This window comes from Rana temporaria, chromosome 5 (assembly GCF_905171775.1).
Source record: "Rana temporaria chromosome 5, aRanTem1.1, whole genome shotgun sequence".
Taxonomy (NCBI): Eukaryota; Metazoa; Chordata; class Amphibia; order Anura; family Ranidae; genus Rana; species Rana temporaria.
Window position 1 is genome coordinate 90,220,753 of NC_053493.1, and position 16,453 is coordinate 90,237,205.

At 44.7% G+C, this 16,453-nt stretch overlaps 1 protein-coding gene across 2 annotated transcripts in view; it reads right to left on the reverse strand.

The window, feature by feature from the left end:
* The window catches only part of AHR (aryl hydrocarbon receptor), a 171,663-nt gene that overhangs the window by 89,848 nt on the left and 65,362 nt on the right, over positions 1–16,453 (reverse strand). For both annotated transcript variants that reach the window (XM_040352834.1, XM_040352833.1), the window contains exon 2: positions 11,964–12,151. In XM_040352834.1, the coding sequence (XP_040208768.1) occupies positions 11,964–12,151 (188 nt within the window). The remainder of the gene's footprint in view (positions 1–11,963; positions 12,152–16,453) is intronic.

Sequence of the window (16,453 nt, forward strand, 5' to 3'; positions counted from 1 at the left end):
GAGCGCGCAATTGTCAAACTGCAACAGCTCTGAAAGCTGACAATTTTCCAGACAGGAAGGGGGAGAAAGTGCCCAGTGGTAAAAGAAAACCATGAAAGCTACCTCTGCCACCTATTAAAGTGGCTTATATTTTACCTTCTTTCTGAATAACATTAGGAAGCAAGACCACTATCAGCTGTAACAAACAGGCAACTGGGATATTCATCTTAGCGGATACTGGCTACAGCTGGCCACACATGGAACAAAATTCAGCCAGTTTAGCAGGGACTGGCCAAATTTCAATCCATGTATGGGCTAGCTGGGTGTACACTAGTCGATCTACTGACTTGTGTATAACCAGCCTGTCGGGTTTTTCCTGAATGATCAGCGCTGAATGCTATAGTCGGCAACATTGACCATTGTATGATCATGACATGTATTGCCTGCCTTATACAAGAGTTATATTGCTGTAAATGTCATGTCACGGGCAAACCTACCAATATAAAAAATGCTGATGTACCCATTGTTACTTTTAAAATATTTAGAGGAAGTTGGAAGTGTTTTACAGGAAGGAAAGACACTGTAAAAATAAAGCCGCTATAGATCAGGCATTTTAGTGGTCCTAGAGACACAAATAAAACCCTGTAAAGAGTCTCATGGATGAAAAGGAACATGCTACAACTTGCAGTTACTGTATGAGAAGGAGGAATGTTAAACAAAGCATTCTTTGTAATGACTTCTACACACAGACAGAAATGCATGCAGCTCACTGCCAGCATTAAACAACTCATTTTTGTTTGCCTAGATTTCTCATATTTCTGTGATGCTGGTATGAGAATATCTCTGCCTGAACACAGGTCTGATTGTGAAGCATGTAAAAGTATTGTGCACAGAGGCCAATAATTCCATATTCTTCTTGCTTTCCTTTAAAAGCATTCCCCAGACACAATCACTCAGGCCTTCTGGTTCACTGCACAAAGTGCTCCTCCAGCAACGCATTCTGTGGTATTTCTGAACAAAGCCATGTGGTTTCCTAAACCATCTCATCATGTGTCCGAGACTAGGGATTGTAATATTACATTTGGAAGCCAATCCAACAATCATTTAATATAGGAGTTGGTCAACGCAGCAAATCAAAGAAAAAACAAAATCAAACAAACACAACACTACAACAAAAAATTAGGATAATATAAAAATAAACTAAACACAGGCTTTAAAAAAAGGGAACAAGGCAACCAATGTTCTGAATAAATCCTATGCATTAAGGTGAAAAAACATCTTACGATCACCAGCCCCCCCCCCCCCCCCCGTTTTACTTACCTGAGCCCTGGAAAGTCGAACACGCTATTCCTTTACTCTGTCTTCTCGGCTCTTCATTGGATAGATTGATAGCAGTGCAGCTATTGTCTTGCGCGGCTGCCAATCAACTCCAATGACACGAGGGGTGGGGGCTGGGGCCGGGTCCTGTAGTCGGCAGCTATGGACGCTGGATACAGGACTCGGGACCACGTCCACAAGGTAAACCCCTTGGTAGAGTGCTTCCCAGAGGGGGTTATCAGAAGCGGGGAGGAGCCGAGATAGCCGCCGAGGGATACCAGAAGATGCCGTTCAGGGCCACACTGTGCAAAACAAGATGCACAGTGGAAGTATGACACGTTTATTATTTAAAAATAAAAAAATAAATTGAACCTTTAGTGTCACTTTAAATATAAGAACCAACAAGCTGCCAGCACAAAAACTGTAGCTGCTGACTTTTAATAAGGACACGTACCTGCGATGCCGACCCCCGAGGCCGATCCCTCGATCCTGGCAGCTCCTAGCGCCGCCATCCTTACTGAGGGAAACAAGCAGTGGAGCCTTGCGGCTTCACTGCCCATTTCCTACTGCGCATGCGTGAGTCTTTCGGCGCTTTTGTAAATGGGCGGCTGCTTTCTGGGATACACACAGTTCCCAGAAGGCAGCGTGCCCCATTCCCCAGAAGACACCGCGAGGAGGACGACGAAGACGACCAGCATTTCTGGTAAGTACAACTATTTTTTTTTACAAATATTTCACATTCCATAAAATGTAATCTAAAATACATAATAACTGAAATATTGGCACTAAAAATAGTAAATCGAAATGACCAAAATATATAAAAAAAGTGTAGTACCAAAGTCCAAACCGGTGTCAAAGTAATTGTGTGCCCAAGCACTGGTTTCTAAAACAAACAAGCCAAACCAAAAAAAAAAAAAAAAACTAACAAAAACAAAAACAAACTCCACTAATCTGAGAATTCTAAATTGTTTTATCAATACTCGGCAATGAAAAATAGCAATCTATACCATCATAGAATGAGCTATGTGAGGAAAGGAACTGGGTGAGAAAAGGCCAAGTTCTACTGACAAATTAAGGTCACTGAAGGCAGTAAAAGGTTAAAAAAAAAAAACACAACCTTACACACCGAGTACAGTCACAAGAGAAGTATGGTCTTACTGTATCAGCAAAGTCTCTCACAGGCAGAAATTAGAAGGAAGATAGGCGTTTCCAGATGTGCTGTCCAAGCTCTTTGTTGAAAGCTCAAACAGGCAACCTTGGAGGACCAAAACAAATGCAGTGCTCAGCCAAGAAAACTGGAAGACACATCATGGGGAACTTCCCTTCACAATCGGAAGATGTCCAGTGGCACCATTTGCTCAGACCTGGCAGAAACCAATAGGACCCTGGTACACTATATGCACCTTGGAGAAGTCTGGTCAGAAGTGTTCTTTGTAGAAGAATTGCAACTAAAAAGCCACAAGCCCAACTTGGAAGTAAGACCTCCTATGCATAAAAATACAAGAACTGGTGTGCAGAAAAAAAAAATGGAAGCTTTGGTGAAGGATGCACTAGGCCAAAAAACGAAACCGATACCGAAAATGACAGTTTTAAAAAAAAAATTATATTTTTATATATAAAATTGTATTATATTCAACGTTTTAATATGATCAATTTAAATATGAATTTATTGTTGGCCATGATTGGCACCTTTAGTGCAAGAAAGGTCAAGAAAAATGCAGTCTGCAACCACCACTTGTATCATGTCCTCAGTCTCCAACAATCTCTTGTATCATGTCTGAATACTGTTACTTAAAACACTTTGCTAATAGTATTGGCAAAATTTCCATTTGGTGCACCTCTAGCAGACATGATAGATACAGGACATGGTACAGGACATGGTCAGAGACTGCAGACATGGTACAGGCGATCAATGCATCCTCATCAGTGTCCATCAAATGCAGCCTACCTGTGCCCAGCAGCGTTACCAGTGCCTGTCATATGCAGTCTACCAGTGCCCAGCAGCCTAACCAGTGCCCGTCATATGCAGTCTACCAGTGCCCAGCAGCCTCACCAATGCCCATCAATTGCAGCTGGCCTGTGCCCAGCAGCCTAACCTGTGCCCATAATATGCAGCCTACCAGTGCCCAGCAGCCTAACCAGTGCCCGGCATATGCAGCCTAGCATTGCCCGGATCAGAGCGGCGATCTCTGTGTATCACGGAGCTGGATTAGAATTGCCCAGACCGCAGTAACAATGCCCCACCTCCTGTGATTACGTCACACTGATTCAATGTCCCCGCCATTGGATCAGTGTGCCGTCCATCACAGGATGCTGTACATTGTTTCTACGGACTGGAAAATTCAGATCCGTGACACACGGAAATCGCAGCAAGGAGAGGAGGGAGAGAGTTGAGGACTGGGCAGGCCAGGGTGACGCTCTCGCAATGGGCGACACCCGGGGCAGCCCCTGCCCCCTTTAGGTATTGGCTGTGTTTTTTCTTTCAACCGAATTAAAAAAAACATTTCTGCTGAAATTTCGGTGCACCTCTAATGGAAGCAGATGCTCTGGATTGAGGAGTTCAAATTTGAAATACTTATCTGTAAAAGAAGGTAGTTTGTTTGCTGAAGGCATGGACAGTGATACAAGGGTGAGTGCCTGAAGGAAACGTGATGAATGTTACTTCAGGTTTGGGGCTGCATTTCCACAAATGGATTTGGGGGATTTAATCTGTATGCATGGTCTTCTCAATGCAGAAAATAAGCCTGTGCCCATACTGATTGAAATGTGGCCAGTTCAGTAGGGATCAGCTGAATTTCAATAAGGGTGTGGCTGTTCCTGCTCGACAGATGTCGATCAATAGATTGACTGCTGTCAAAGGGTCACGTTGGAGAATTTCTTCTGGATCAGCAGCTGCATCTATCTTTGTATTTGGTCATTTGACCTGCACAAGTGACCACCCCAACAGGAGGAGTAAAGCAATCCCATCACTATAGTACAGTATATTATTGTAAAAATATAAAATTACTAACACCTTGTAGAAGATGATCCATAATACCTTTCCAACTGGCCGGGTTGGGGTCTGGATTTTAATCTTTATTTTATATAGTTATATAGTCAATCTGGTTGAAAAAAGAAACAAGTCTATCGAGTTAAACCAACAGGCAAAAAAAAAAAAATTATAATAATAAAGCATGATCCAATTTGCTCTACTGGGGGGAAACTGGCCCCCAGCCCCCATTTTACTACAGGACACCGTAGTGATACAACTTCCAGAAATCAGTCCCAAGCAGACAGACTCTTTACAAGTACATAACAGGCATTTACTTTGAAAGCATGCAAAAAAAAAAATCAATCATTTTAATATTATGCTGAATCAATACGGTCTTAATTTTACCAAGTAACTGGCTACACTGACACAAGGGAATACCTTGACTCAGTAAAATTTTGCAGCACAGCACCAAATTAAGCTTTCATTGATAAATACTTGGACTGTACTTCAAAAGCATATGAAAACGCCACCAGTCTGTTTCATAGCTCTCAGCAGGAGAAAGAAAACCAGGTCATATATCCTCTGGAGGCTGTAGCTAGGAGGCAGCTGCTTCTAAATTAAAATGTGGTAAGCTAAAGGAATATGGATGGAAAATTGTTTATTTTTTTCCCTTCAGCCTTACTTCATTTTACTGAGAGCCGGTTCACACTGGGGCGATCCGACTTCCAGCGCGACTTCCAGAGGCGATTCCAACACGACTTGAATGTGAACCACAGGGCGATCTGGGGAGATTTAAAACACGACTTGAAGTCGTCTCCAGGACAGGAGACATTCCAGTGGCCAATAAAACAACAATCAGCTCTGGGAGAGGGAGGGGGAGGGAGGGGTTTGCCTGAGAAATGTATGTTATCTTCCTAGAAAGTAGCTTCAGTTAAGACAGTGATCCGACTTCTGAGGCGACTTCCATTGAAATCAATGGGTACAAATCGCCTACAAGTCGGATTGAAGTAGTACAGGAACCTTTTCTGAAGTCGGATCGCCTTGAGTCGTGTGTATTAACACTGCTCCCATTCACTTCCATTGTTTTTCTCTACAGCGCGACTTGGGACGACTTGAGGCGACATGAAGTCGGATCGCAAGTCGCCCCAGTGTGAACCGGCTCTAACTTTTCTATTTTAGTGAAGGATAGTTCAACTTTCAAAAGAAACAAAAATAATTGTGTTAGTTTAAAAATTGTTTGCATTACATGTAAGGCACTTGCTATTGACAGCTAACAAACAATTGCAGAATACCTTGTAAAATTCCCATTACTACTTGTGTCGCACAATCTCCGCTTTAAATAAAGAATTCACCAAAGACAGCAGCTGACATTACTTTAGCTTTTAGCACTGCAGTGCAGCAGTGATAGTTTTGAGTATGGGGCTGTTGGTGTAAAAAAAAATTATATGATATGAAGCCAAATGTCTAAATTTAGCCTACCCCTTAATCTGATGCTAAAACTTAAAAAGTTTGTAGACCCTCATATACCCAGTGCAGTGAATGGCCTCAAGTTATATACAGATGAAACAAATCCTCCTACATAATGTTGCACCTGTCTATCTGCAGTTTTCTTTCCCCTACATACATTCAAAGCCCAGAATTTATAAGTTTGTCTGAGCGCTTAGAAAAAAAGGAGTGGAGAGCTGAGTTTACACTTTGCAGCGCTCAGCGAGGAGAGCTCTAAGAGCTGATTAGAGGGAAGGGACAAACCCCCTCCATACAGCACACAGGAACATGAGCTCAGGCCCCATACACACGAGAGGATTTATCCGCGAATACGGTCCAGCGGACCGTTTCCGCAGATAAATCCTCTCAAGGATTTGCGCGGATTTCCATGCGATGGAGTGTACTCACCATCGCATTGAAATCCGCGCCGAAATCCTCTGGCGATGACGTGTCGCGCCGTCGCTGCGATTATGACGCGGCGACGTGTGCGACGCTGTCATATAAGGAATTCCACGCATGCGTCGAATCATTACGACGCATGCGGGGGATCCCTTCGGACGGATGGATCCGGTGAGTCTATACAGACCAGCGGATCCATCCGTTGGGATGGATTCCAGCGGATAGATTTGATAGCATGTCATCAAATATTTATCTGCTGGAATCCATCCCAGGGGATAAATATCCACGGAAACAGATCCGCTGGAGTGTACACACCATAGGATCTATCCGCTGAAGCCCATTCGCTGGGATTTTTCAGCGGATGGATTCTATCGTGTGTATGGGGCCTAAGACTGTCAAATCAACTGCAAGATCCCTCCATGTCACCATTTTCTACCTTGGGGTCGGGAAAACTTGTCAAAGTGATTAATGCAGATAGCAGAGGAAAGAAGCAGCAGACAGAATTGACACTTTGTGCTTTTAACTGAGACAAGTACACACTATAGAGATATGCTTTATATTTGATGTCTGGATTTTACAACTACTTTAACCACTTTAGGTCCACACTGTAGCAGTTTTACTGCTAAAGGGCAGCACCTGTGCACCAGATCAAGAATATATACGTGATCTGACACTTCCAGGTAGGAGGTGTGCATGTGCACTGCCGCTGGCTCACCTCCCCCGATTACACACAGGGGAAGTCGATTGGCGGGTGCAGGGTACTCGATGTCCTCTGCCATCCGCTGATCGTCATGAAAAAAACAGAACGGAGATCTGCCTATTTAAACAAGGCAGAATGCCGTTTTGACAGGAGGGAAGGTATGACGTTTGTGTGCCTGCAAGGCAGGAAATACATTCAACCTCTCCCCCTAGTAAAAGCACCTCACACAGTATATTAAAACACTTAAAGTGGAGGTTCACCCTAAAAACAAGTATATACCATTCAATCCAGCATACTGCCGACATGTACAGTATGCTGTTTTTTTTTTTTTTTTCGGTTTACATACCGTAGTATAGGTATTTTCCCCCCGGCTTCCGGTAGTGAATCCCGCGGGAGTGGGCGTTCCTATTCAGAGACTAAGTGATTGACGTATGACAAAAGCTTCACCCCCGGCGCATAATGCGCGTCACCAGTTTCCGAAAGAAGCCGAACGTTGAGTCTGCTCTATACGGCGCCTGCGCACCAACGTTCGGCTTTTTTCAGAAACTGGTGACGCGTCTTTTGCGCCGGGGGTGAAGCTCGTCATATGTCAATCACTTAGTCTCTGAATAGGAACGCCCACTCCCGCGGGATTCACTACCCGGAAGCCGGGGTAGTGAATCTATAGAAATAGACCGTGGCCATCTTAAGTGTGGGCATCATGAAACCAGACTGTATGACTTCCTGGATTTCAGCCTTGCAGATCTCGCACATGCTCAGTGCTGCACAAGCGATGTAATAGGTTTCAGTCAGGTTTCCATAGCAACGGAAGTGTCAGAGGAAGTTGCCGCCCCTTCTCTATGCAAATAGGCTATTTGCAAGGACTACTGGGATACATGATGCCTATCCCAGAAACCCTTGCGAATAGCCTTGTGACTTAATAGCCTAGGCTAATGAGGAGGAAGTAATGAAGGACTACAAAATAAGGTATTTACAAGCAACAAAATAAATAAAAATTGTCCATTCTGAACACTATGAGATTAGGGCATGCAGCACAGACAAACATAAGAAAATGGGTGGAACTCTACTTTAAGGTTTCGAGGCTGACGTTTGGTAACTCGAACCTTCACCTCCCTCCACATATTTTCTATGGGATGAAGGTCTGAAAACTGGCTAGGCCACTCCAGGACCTAAAAGGAGAAGTATAGCCAAAGCTTGTTAGGCTGTACATTTCCTATGGATCACAGGAGTGCAACTCATTTTCAGAGAGCCGGCTAAAGTCTGCTCTGCGGACATCACAGAAGTCGGTCCAGGCACTAGGTCATCGCGACAATGGAGCCTGGATACGCCAGGTGCCTGGACCAACACCAGGCTCAGCCTCTCAGCTGCCGGGGGACAGATGCAGCATTGGACCCATGCTGCATCCACCTAGGCAAGTATTAATCTAAAAAAACAAAAAGCAAACCCATACTTCTTTTAATGTGCTTCTACTGGAGCCACTCCTTTGTTGCCTTGGCCATGTGTTTTGAGTCATTGTCATGCTGGAATCCCAATCCACAACCCATTTTCAATGCCCTGGCTGAGGGAAGGAGGTTCTCAACCAAGATTTGACTATACATGGCCCTGTCCATCGTCCCTTTGATGCGGAGAAGTTGTCCTGTCCCCTTAGTAGAAAAAAACACCCACAAAGCATGATTCCACCTCCATGTTTGATGGTGGGGATGGTGTTCTTGGGGTCATAGGCAGCAGTTGAGTTGATGCCAAAGAGCTCGATTTTGGTCTCGCCTGACCACAGCACTTTCACCCTTTTCCCCTCTGAATCATTGAGATTTTCATTAGCAGACTTCAGACGGGCCTGTACATGAGCTTTCTTGAGCAGGGGGACCTTGCAGGTGCTGCAGGATTTAAGTCCATCACAGTGCAGTGTGTTACCAATTGTTTTCTTGGGGACTATTGACCCAGCTGCCTTGAGATTGACCAGATTCTCCCATGTAGTTCTGGCCCGATTCTTCACCGTTCTCATGATCATTTAAACACCACAAGGCGAGATCTTGCATGGAGCCCCAGAACGAGGGAGATTACCGTTATTTTGTGCTTCTTCCATTTGTGAATAATCACACCAACTGTTGTCACCCTCTCACCAAGCTGCTCGACTAGGGTCTTTTAGGTCTACAATCTTGTCCCTGACATCCTTGGACAGCCCTTTGGGCTTCGCCATGGTGGAGAAATGGGAATCCGATTGATTGATTGCTTCTGTAGACAGGTGTTTTTTATACATGCAACAAGCTGAGATTAGGAGCACTCCCTTTAAGACACCTGGGAGCCAGAAACCTTGTTGATTGATAGGGGATCAAATACTTATTTCACTCATTAAAATGCAAATCAATTTATAACTTTTTCAGAAATCTCTCGGTCTCTCTCTCTCTTAAATCGTTTAATTTACGATTACGTGTGTACTGTCTAAACTTTTTTTCAACTCTTCAGATAATCCCACGATGGCCTTGATGAAGCAGCCGACGACTGCGAACTGTATCAGTAGTTACCAGCGAGATATACTATTATTCATGCAACTGTATTGATTTTAATAATTGGTGTATGGTTATATTTGTAAATTTTACATGGCGACTATGCATTAGTCTACCATTCATTTTAATCAAATTGAACAAATACATTGTTTTAATTGTGTTGTTGACTCTAGAAACGTCCTTTTATTTCTGAAGGGGATCCTTCAAATGTTTCTTCTATGGCAGGGCTCAAAATTTCAAGTCCTGAGCTACTAGCCAGGCCTCAAGAGTTACTCGCCACCAGTTGCCCCACCTAATTCATGCACTGCCCTGCGCCTAATTGCACCCGTAAACACGCCCTCGTAGATTATCTCATGGAATGACAATGTTTTATGCAGAATCAAGTTACAAAATTAAATATTACCAACAACAACTTTAACAAAATGGGACAGGGCACTGGGGGCAGACCAGAGGGACAGGGCACTGGGGGCAGACCAGAGGGACAGGGCACTAGAACTGGGTCTCCTCCCCATTCTCTTGTTGTCTCCTCTGCAACTCCCATCCATCCTCTCTCTCCCATTCATCTCATCATCAGGAGCCTGTGTGTGCGGCTCCACGCTTGCATGTCCCCACTTCCCCTTTTATTCAGGCTGGCAGAGAGGAGAGGAGCTGCAGCACAGTGGGAGGGAGTACAATCCAGCGCTGAAATCCACACAACTGCACAGCCATTGACACCATAGCACAGCGCACACTGACAGCGCACAGCACACATTGAGACCAGTCTGTTCACAATGCTCAGGCTAAACTTACATAGAGCACAAGGAGAAGAAAACTGCACAAACTAGAAGGCTGCCGCTCTCATGTCAGGGCAACTTTCAGTGAGCGCTGCACCGGAGTGGTGATTTTTGCAATCCTCCACCTCACTCATTACTTTCTGCTCTCCAGCTACATTGGTCGGGGCACGGGGGAGGGGGGCAGGCTCAGAGAGGTCATACTGTTAGGTCCCATGGCTTAATGAGAATTGTAAGGAGAGCACCTGTGTACTGCTCTGCCTGTGCGTGACTCATCAGACTACTTTTCCCGAGCATGCACCTTTCCTCTTCGGCCGCCAATCTCATCGGGACTCTAAGTGTTGGCACAGATTGGAGGGAGATTGGTCATGCAGCCCTGGTCATGCAGCCCTGTCATCACTCGCCCCCAGCTTAAATCCACTCGCCAAATGCTAGTAGGCGAGTGGAAATTTTGAGGGCTGTTCTATGGTATTTGGGATGTGGCACTGCATGCCTATTCCCTGAGATTTTGTAATTTTGCTTATAGTTTTTTGTTAACCTACTAATTAAGAATGACCTTGTCTTGGGCACCACTAAACACTCATTGTGTAATTTTATTTTCTTCTTATAGGTTTCTAAGGAGCTTGCAATGATTTTGGAATATTATACAGTGCTGAATTGAATAGTCCGTATATGGTTTATCATCCAACATCTCTATCAGTTTTCCTAATTATACCTTTTGTAAAATCAATTTATCATAATATCTAAACAGGACGCACATGAACTGGTTAAAAAACAGCCTTCAACTTATTTTAACTCAGATTAAAATGTTTTTCTTTCAAAAAGATATCTATTGTTACTGGCAGAAAAATAGGCTTCCTTCCAAGCCAGATGATACGATTGCACATTTATATTTTACTTTCCTCAGGAATTCACACGCCCCCTGTTCGCATCCTGTTATTCACAGACCGCTTCATCTTAGCTTGAGCTATAGTTTGAGCAATAAATAGAGCCAGTCAGCGAGTCCCTGCATCCTAGCCAACAAATTACAATTGCTGTACAGTATATACTTACACAGGAGGTTACATAACAAAGTAGCTTCAGGTAATTATTCCTGAGAGATGTTTTTTTCCCTTCAACCTAATGTGAATATCTTGAACACCTTGGTTATAAAAACACACAAAAAAATCTAAACAAGTGTTCTGCCCTACCTTTAAGTTGAACTGCCCATAGTATTTGGTTCTTGCACAGGGCAGCTACATTACCTAACAGTGTACATTACTGCAGTTCAACAAGTCATAGGGAAACTATAAGCGATTTCCTCCACTTCCTTCATATTTCATCTAAGTGTAACATGAGGATGATAAAGGAAATGTTAAAATATGTTTACAGATTTAATAGGTTGTGTTCGGAGGTGACCTACAGGCATGAAACAAAGCTGGAGCGGACACGTTTATAAAACATAGGTTGTAGTTCAATACATCATATCTTCCTGAGCTAGGCAGGGTAAGCTGGTACCAACGGCCTGTTAGTATTAGCTGACCTTTTTTTAGCTCAGGAAGATATGTTATATTGAACTACAACCATGTTAGGCAATTTCCATAACAATGACAGCTCCAAGTTTAAACTGACCCTGTCACCGATCTAAAGTGATCCTGGGAAATCGTTTTCTAAAGTCCGATGGTAAACCGACATTTCCAGAAAAGTGTTCACTTCTCTTTTCAACCCCATACAGAAACGCAAAGTTAAAACCCAAAAAACATCAATTAGGAGCAAATAAGTATTTTCCTTCTTTCCTAATGTTTAATTAAGAAAAAAACAAAACATCATATCAGAATAAATCATTACTCAGATCTTACCTTCAAAAAAGCCCTTGGCCCTGAGAAAACTGACACTTAGCCTGAGCACAGAGAGTTTATCAAGTTTAGTTATGATCTCCTGGGGGAAGGGTAAGAGGCTGGCTAATCTGTCAAGTTCGGTATTGAGACGGTCCCTGTGCCTCTTTGACGGGTTTGACTTGACTCCATCAGGCGGTGTTGGCTTGGCCCTACCAAGAAGAAGAAGAAAAAAAAAAAAATTATAAATATCTGATCAGTAAGAATATGCTTTACAGAAAACACCAAATGTCTCCCCCTACAGTCTAAGACCTGCTTATCTGAGAAATATATATATATATATATACACACATATACACATATACACATACATACATATACACACACACACACACACACACACACACACATACACACACACACAAATAGTATGACATGTAAATGATCTTTCGACTGTACAACCAATTCCAGAAACAAGAAATACGCAACATCTTAATTACTTGGAATATTAACAGATAGGATAAAACTAAATTGTATCATAACCCTGCAAAAAACAAGCCATGGGGCCTCATATCTATCTATCACTGCGATCGTCAGGAGAATTTATTTTGGGTTGTTTTTTGGCAGCAAGTTATGGTACCAACAAAAAATATAATGCTAAATAAAAAACAGAAAACGAGGTATAATCCACCCAGATGTACAAAGTAGTTGTGATGATGTGTACAGTTTTACGAACACATGTTAAAGTCGCCAAAATTGTGTTTCGGCATTATTTGATTTTCTCTTAGGCGTGAAGGGGTTAATGAACAGCCTATGCTTCAGGGTTTCTGTACACCTTTCTGTACACCTTCCATACAAAAGCCTTTAAAAAAAAAAAGGGATTTTTAATACAGCTTACCTGTAAAATCCTTTTCTTGGAGTACATCACGGGACACAGAGCGGCATATTCATTACTATGTGGGTTATATGGAGTACCTTCAGGTGATGGACACTGGCAATCTTAAACAGGAAGTGCCCTCCCTATATAACCCCCTCCCATAGGAGGAGTACCTCAGTTTTGTAGCAAGCAGTATGCCTCCCAAAAATGGTCCCCATAAGAGGGGTGGGAGCTCTGTGTCCCGTGATGTACTCCAAGAAAAGGATTTTACAGGTAAGCTGTATTAAAAATCCCTTTTTCTCTATCGTACATCACGGGACACAGAGCGGCATATTCATTACTATGTGGGATGTCCCAAAGCAATGCTATTAATGAGGGGAGGGAGACATCTTCCCAAGACAAAGGATTTAATCTAGAGGTATACTCAAATAATAATAATAAATCCAACTTAGTCGAGAAAAATTAAACTTAAATTTAAATTTTAACTCAAGGGTGCCCCCGATTCTGAGGGTCTTAAATCGCAGCCTGCAGCACTGCCTGCCCAAAAGCTGTATCAGTATTCCTTCGAATGTCCACCTGGTAAAATTTAGTAAACGTGTGGACTGAAGACCAGGTTGCCGCCTTGCAAACTTGAGCCATAGAGATCTGATGGTGTGCTGCCCAGGAGGCGCCCATGGCCCTGGTAGAATGAGCCTTTACTGACAAAGGAGGAGGCAACCTCTTCAAGCCGTAGGCCTGAGTGATTAACTGTTTAATCCACCTCGAGATGGTGGATTTTGCAGCTGCCTGCCCTCTCTTGGGCCCATCTGGCAAAATGAACAACACATCTGTTTTTCGAATCTTCTCTGTAGCTTTAAGATAGGCCTTCACGGCCCTGACAATATCCAAGGTATGCAGCAACCCTTCCTTTCTGGAAGTAGGGTTCGGAAAGAAGGATGGTAGTACCAAATCCTGGTTTAGATGAAAACTGGATATAACCTTTGGTAGGAAGGAAGGATGAGGACGGAGAACTACCCTGTCCTTATGCAGAATAAGATATGGCTCCTTACAAGATAAGGCTGCCAATTCTGACACTCTTCTGGCGGAAACTATTGCGACCAGAAATACTAACTTCCTTGTCAGTAAAACCAAAGGAACCTCAGCCAATGGCTCAAAAGGTTGTTTCTGCAGAGTTGACAGAACAAGATTCAAGTCCCACGGACAAAGTGGTGACTTAACCGGAGGATTAATACGTAAGACCCCCTGTATGAAGGTCTTAACCAGCGAGTGGGTGGCCAGCGGCCTCTGAAACCACACTGACAAAGCTGAAATCTGTCCTTTGATTGTGCTTAATGCCAGGCCTTTATCCACTCCTAGCTGGAGAAAACTTAAAACTCTATCGATGGTGAACTTGCGAGGAAGCCATTTGTTGGATTCACACCAGCCTACGTAGGCCTTCCAGACCCTATAATAAATCACCCTGGAGACCGGCTTTCTAGCCCTGATCAGGGTAGAGATTACCTGCCTAGACAGCCCTCTACCCTTGAGAATCAGGGATTCAGCCGCCAGGCCGTCAAATTTAGACGCCGTAATGCAGGGTGGAGGATCGGGCCTTGCGAGAGTAGGTCTGGCCGTAGAGGAAGCGTCCAAGGGTCTCCCACTGCCATCTTTAGGATTAGTGAGTACCATGCCCTCCTGGGCCATGCTGGAGCTACGAGGATGACTGGTTTGTGCTCCACCCTGATCCTGCGCAACAAGCGGGGTAGTAACTGTAGCGGGGGAAAGGCATACAGAAGTTTGAACTGATGCCAAGGGCACACCAACGCATCGGTTCCGCAGGCCATCGGGTCCCTTGTCCGGGACATGAACCTGTCTAGTTTATTGTTGAACCTTGATGCCATGACATCCACGTCTGGCACACCCCACTTCTGGCAGATTGTCCGAAAGACCTGGGGATGTAGAGACCACTCCCCCGGCGACAGAGTTTGGCGACTTAGGAAGTCCGCCTGCAGGTTGTCCACTCCGGGAATGAATATTGCCGATATGCAGGGTACATGAGCTTCTGCCCATAGAAAAATTAAGCTCACTTCTCTCTGAGCGGCGCGACTCCTGGTTCCCCCTTGGTGGTTTATATATGCCACAGCTGTGGCATTGTCCGATTGTATCCTCACCGGGGACCCCTGCAATTTTGATGTCCATGCCAGGAGGGCTAGCCGAGCCGCTCTGAGCTCCAGGATATTGATGGGCAGCTGCTTGTCCGCCTCTGCCCAAGTACCTTGGCGAGTGCAACCATCCAAGACCGCTCCCCAGCCTTTCCGGCTGGCATCTGTGGTCACTATCTTCCAGGCTATGGGGGTGAAAGATTTTCCCTTTAGCAGATTCTGAGGGTTTAACCACCAGCCCAGACTTTGCCGGACTCTTGATGATAGAGTTAAAGGAAACTCCAAGGCCTGGGCCTTCTTGCTCCAAGCTGTGAGAATGGCTGCCTGTAGGACGCGAGTATGGCTCTGTGCGTAAGGTACCGCCTCGAACGGGGCCACTAGCTTGCCTAGTAAACGCATACATAGGCGAACAGTTGGTTTTCTTTGGCTTAGAACCAATCGAATCAATTCCTTGATATCTTTGACCTTTACCAGGGGCAAAAATACCTTCTGCTGAGCCGTGTCTAACCTCATGCCGAGATATTCCGACTGTTTTGAGGGTTGAAATGCTGACTTTTCTCGGTTTAGGACCCAACCGAACCTCTCCAGGTACTGAACCGTGAGGGCTACTGCTCGCTCCAAGCAAGGAGGCGAGTGATCTATGATTAAGAGGTCGTCCAAGTATGCTAGGACCGTGACCCCTTGGATTCTTAGATTGGCTAGAATTGGAGCTAGGACCTTCGTGAATACCCGGGGGGCCGTAGCCAGCCCGAAAGGGAGCGCCACAAATTGGAAGTGACGCTGAGCCACCGTGAAGCGTAAAAATCTTTGATGTGGCTGAAAGATCGGTATATGAAGGTAAGCGTCCTTTATGTCTATAGACGCCAGAAAGTCGTCCCTCTGGAGTGCGGCGGCTGCTGACCGAACGGATTCCATCCGAAATGACTGGACCTTTAGGTAAACGTTTAGACTCTTTAGGTCCAAGATTGGTCTGACATCGCCGTTGGGTTTTGGTATGACAAACAGATTGGAGTAGAAACCTAGCCCTTTCTCTTGGGCTGGTACCTCTACTATCACGCCCTGGCGAAGCAGACGATCCAATGCCGCTAGCAACAAGGCCTTTTTTGCTGGATCGTTCGGAACCCTTGATTCCTGGAAATGAGGCGGAGGAAACTTTTGAAACTCTAATCTGTAGCCTGAGGCCACAGATGACTGGACCCATTTGTCGGGGATGTTGGCTTCCCAAACCTCTGCAAAGAGACAAAGCCTTCCCCCCCACTCGAGTGAGTGGGGGCGCCCCTTCATAAAGTAGACTTAGGGGCTGGCTTTGTTGGTTTGCGATACCATGGCTTCTTGCCCCCAGGGGCCTGTCCCTGCGACTTATTGTTAAAGTTGGATCGCGCAGGAGGCCGTCGATACTGCCTGGAATTTGAGTTACTCGGCATAGGGGAAAGCTGCCTTTTAAAGGCGGGCCCCCGGAACTTCTTTTTTACTGGTAGAAGGGTACTTTTGCCACT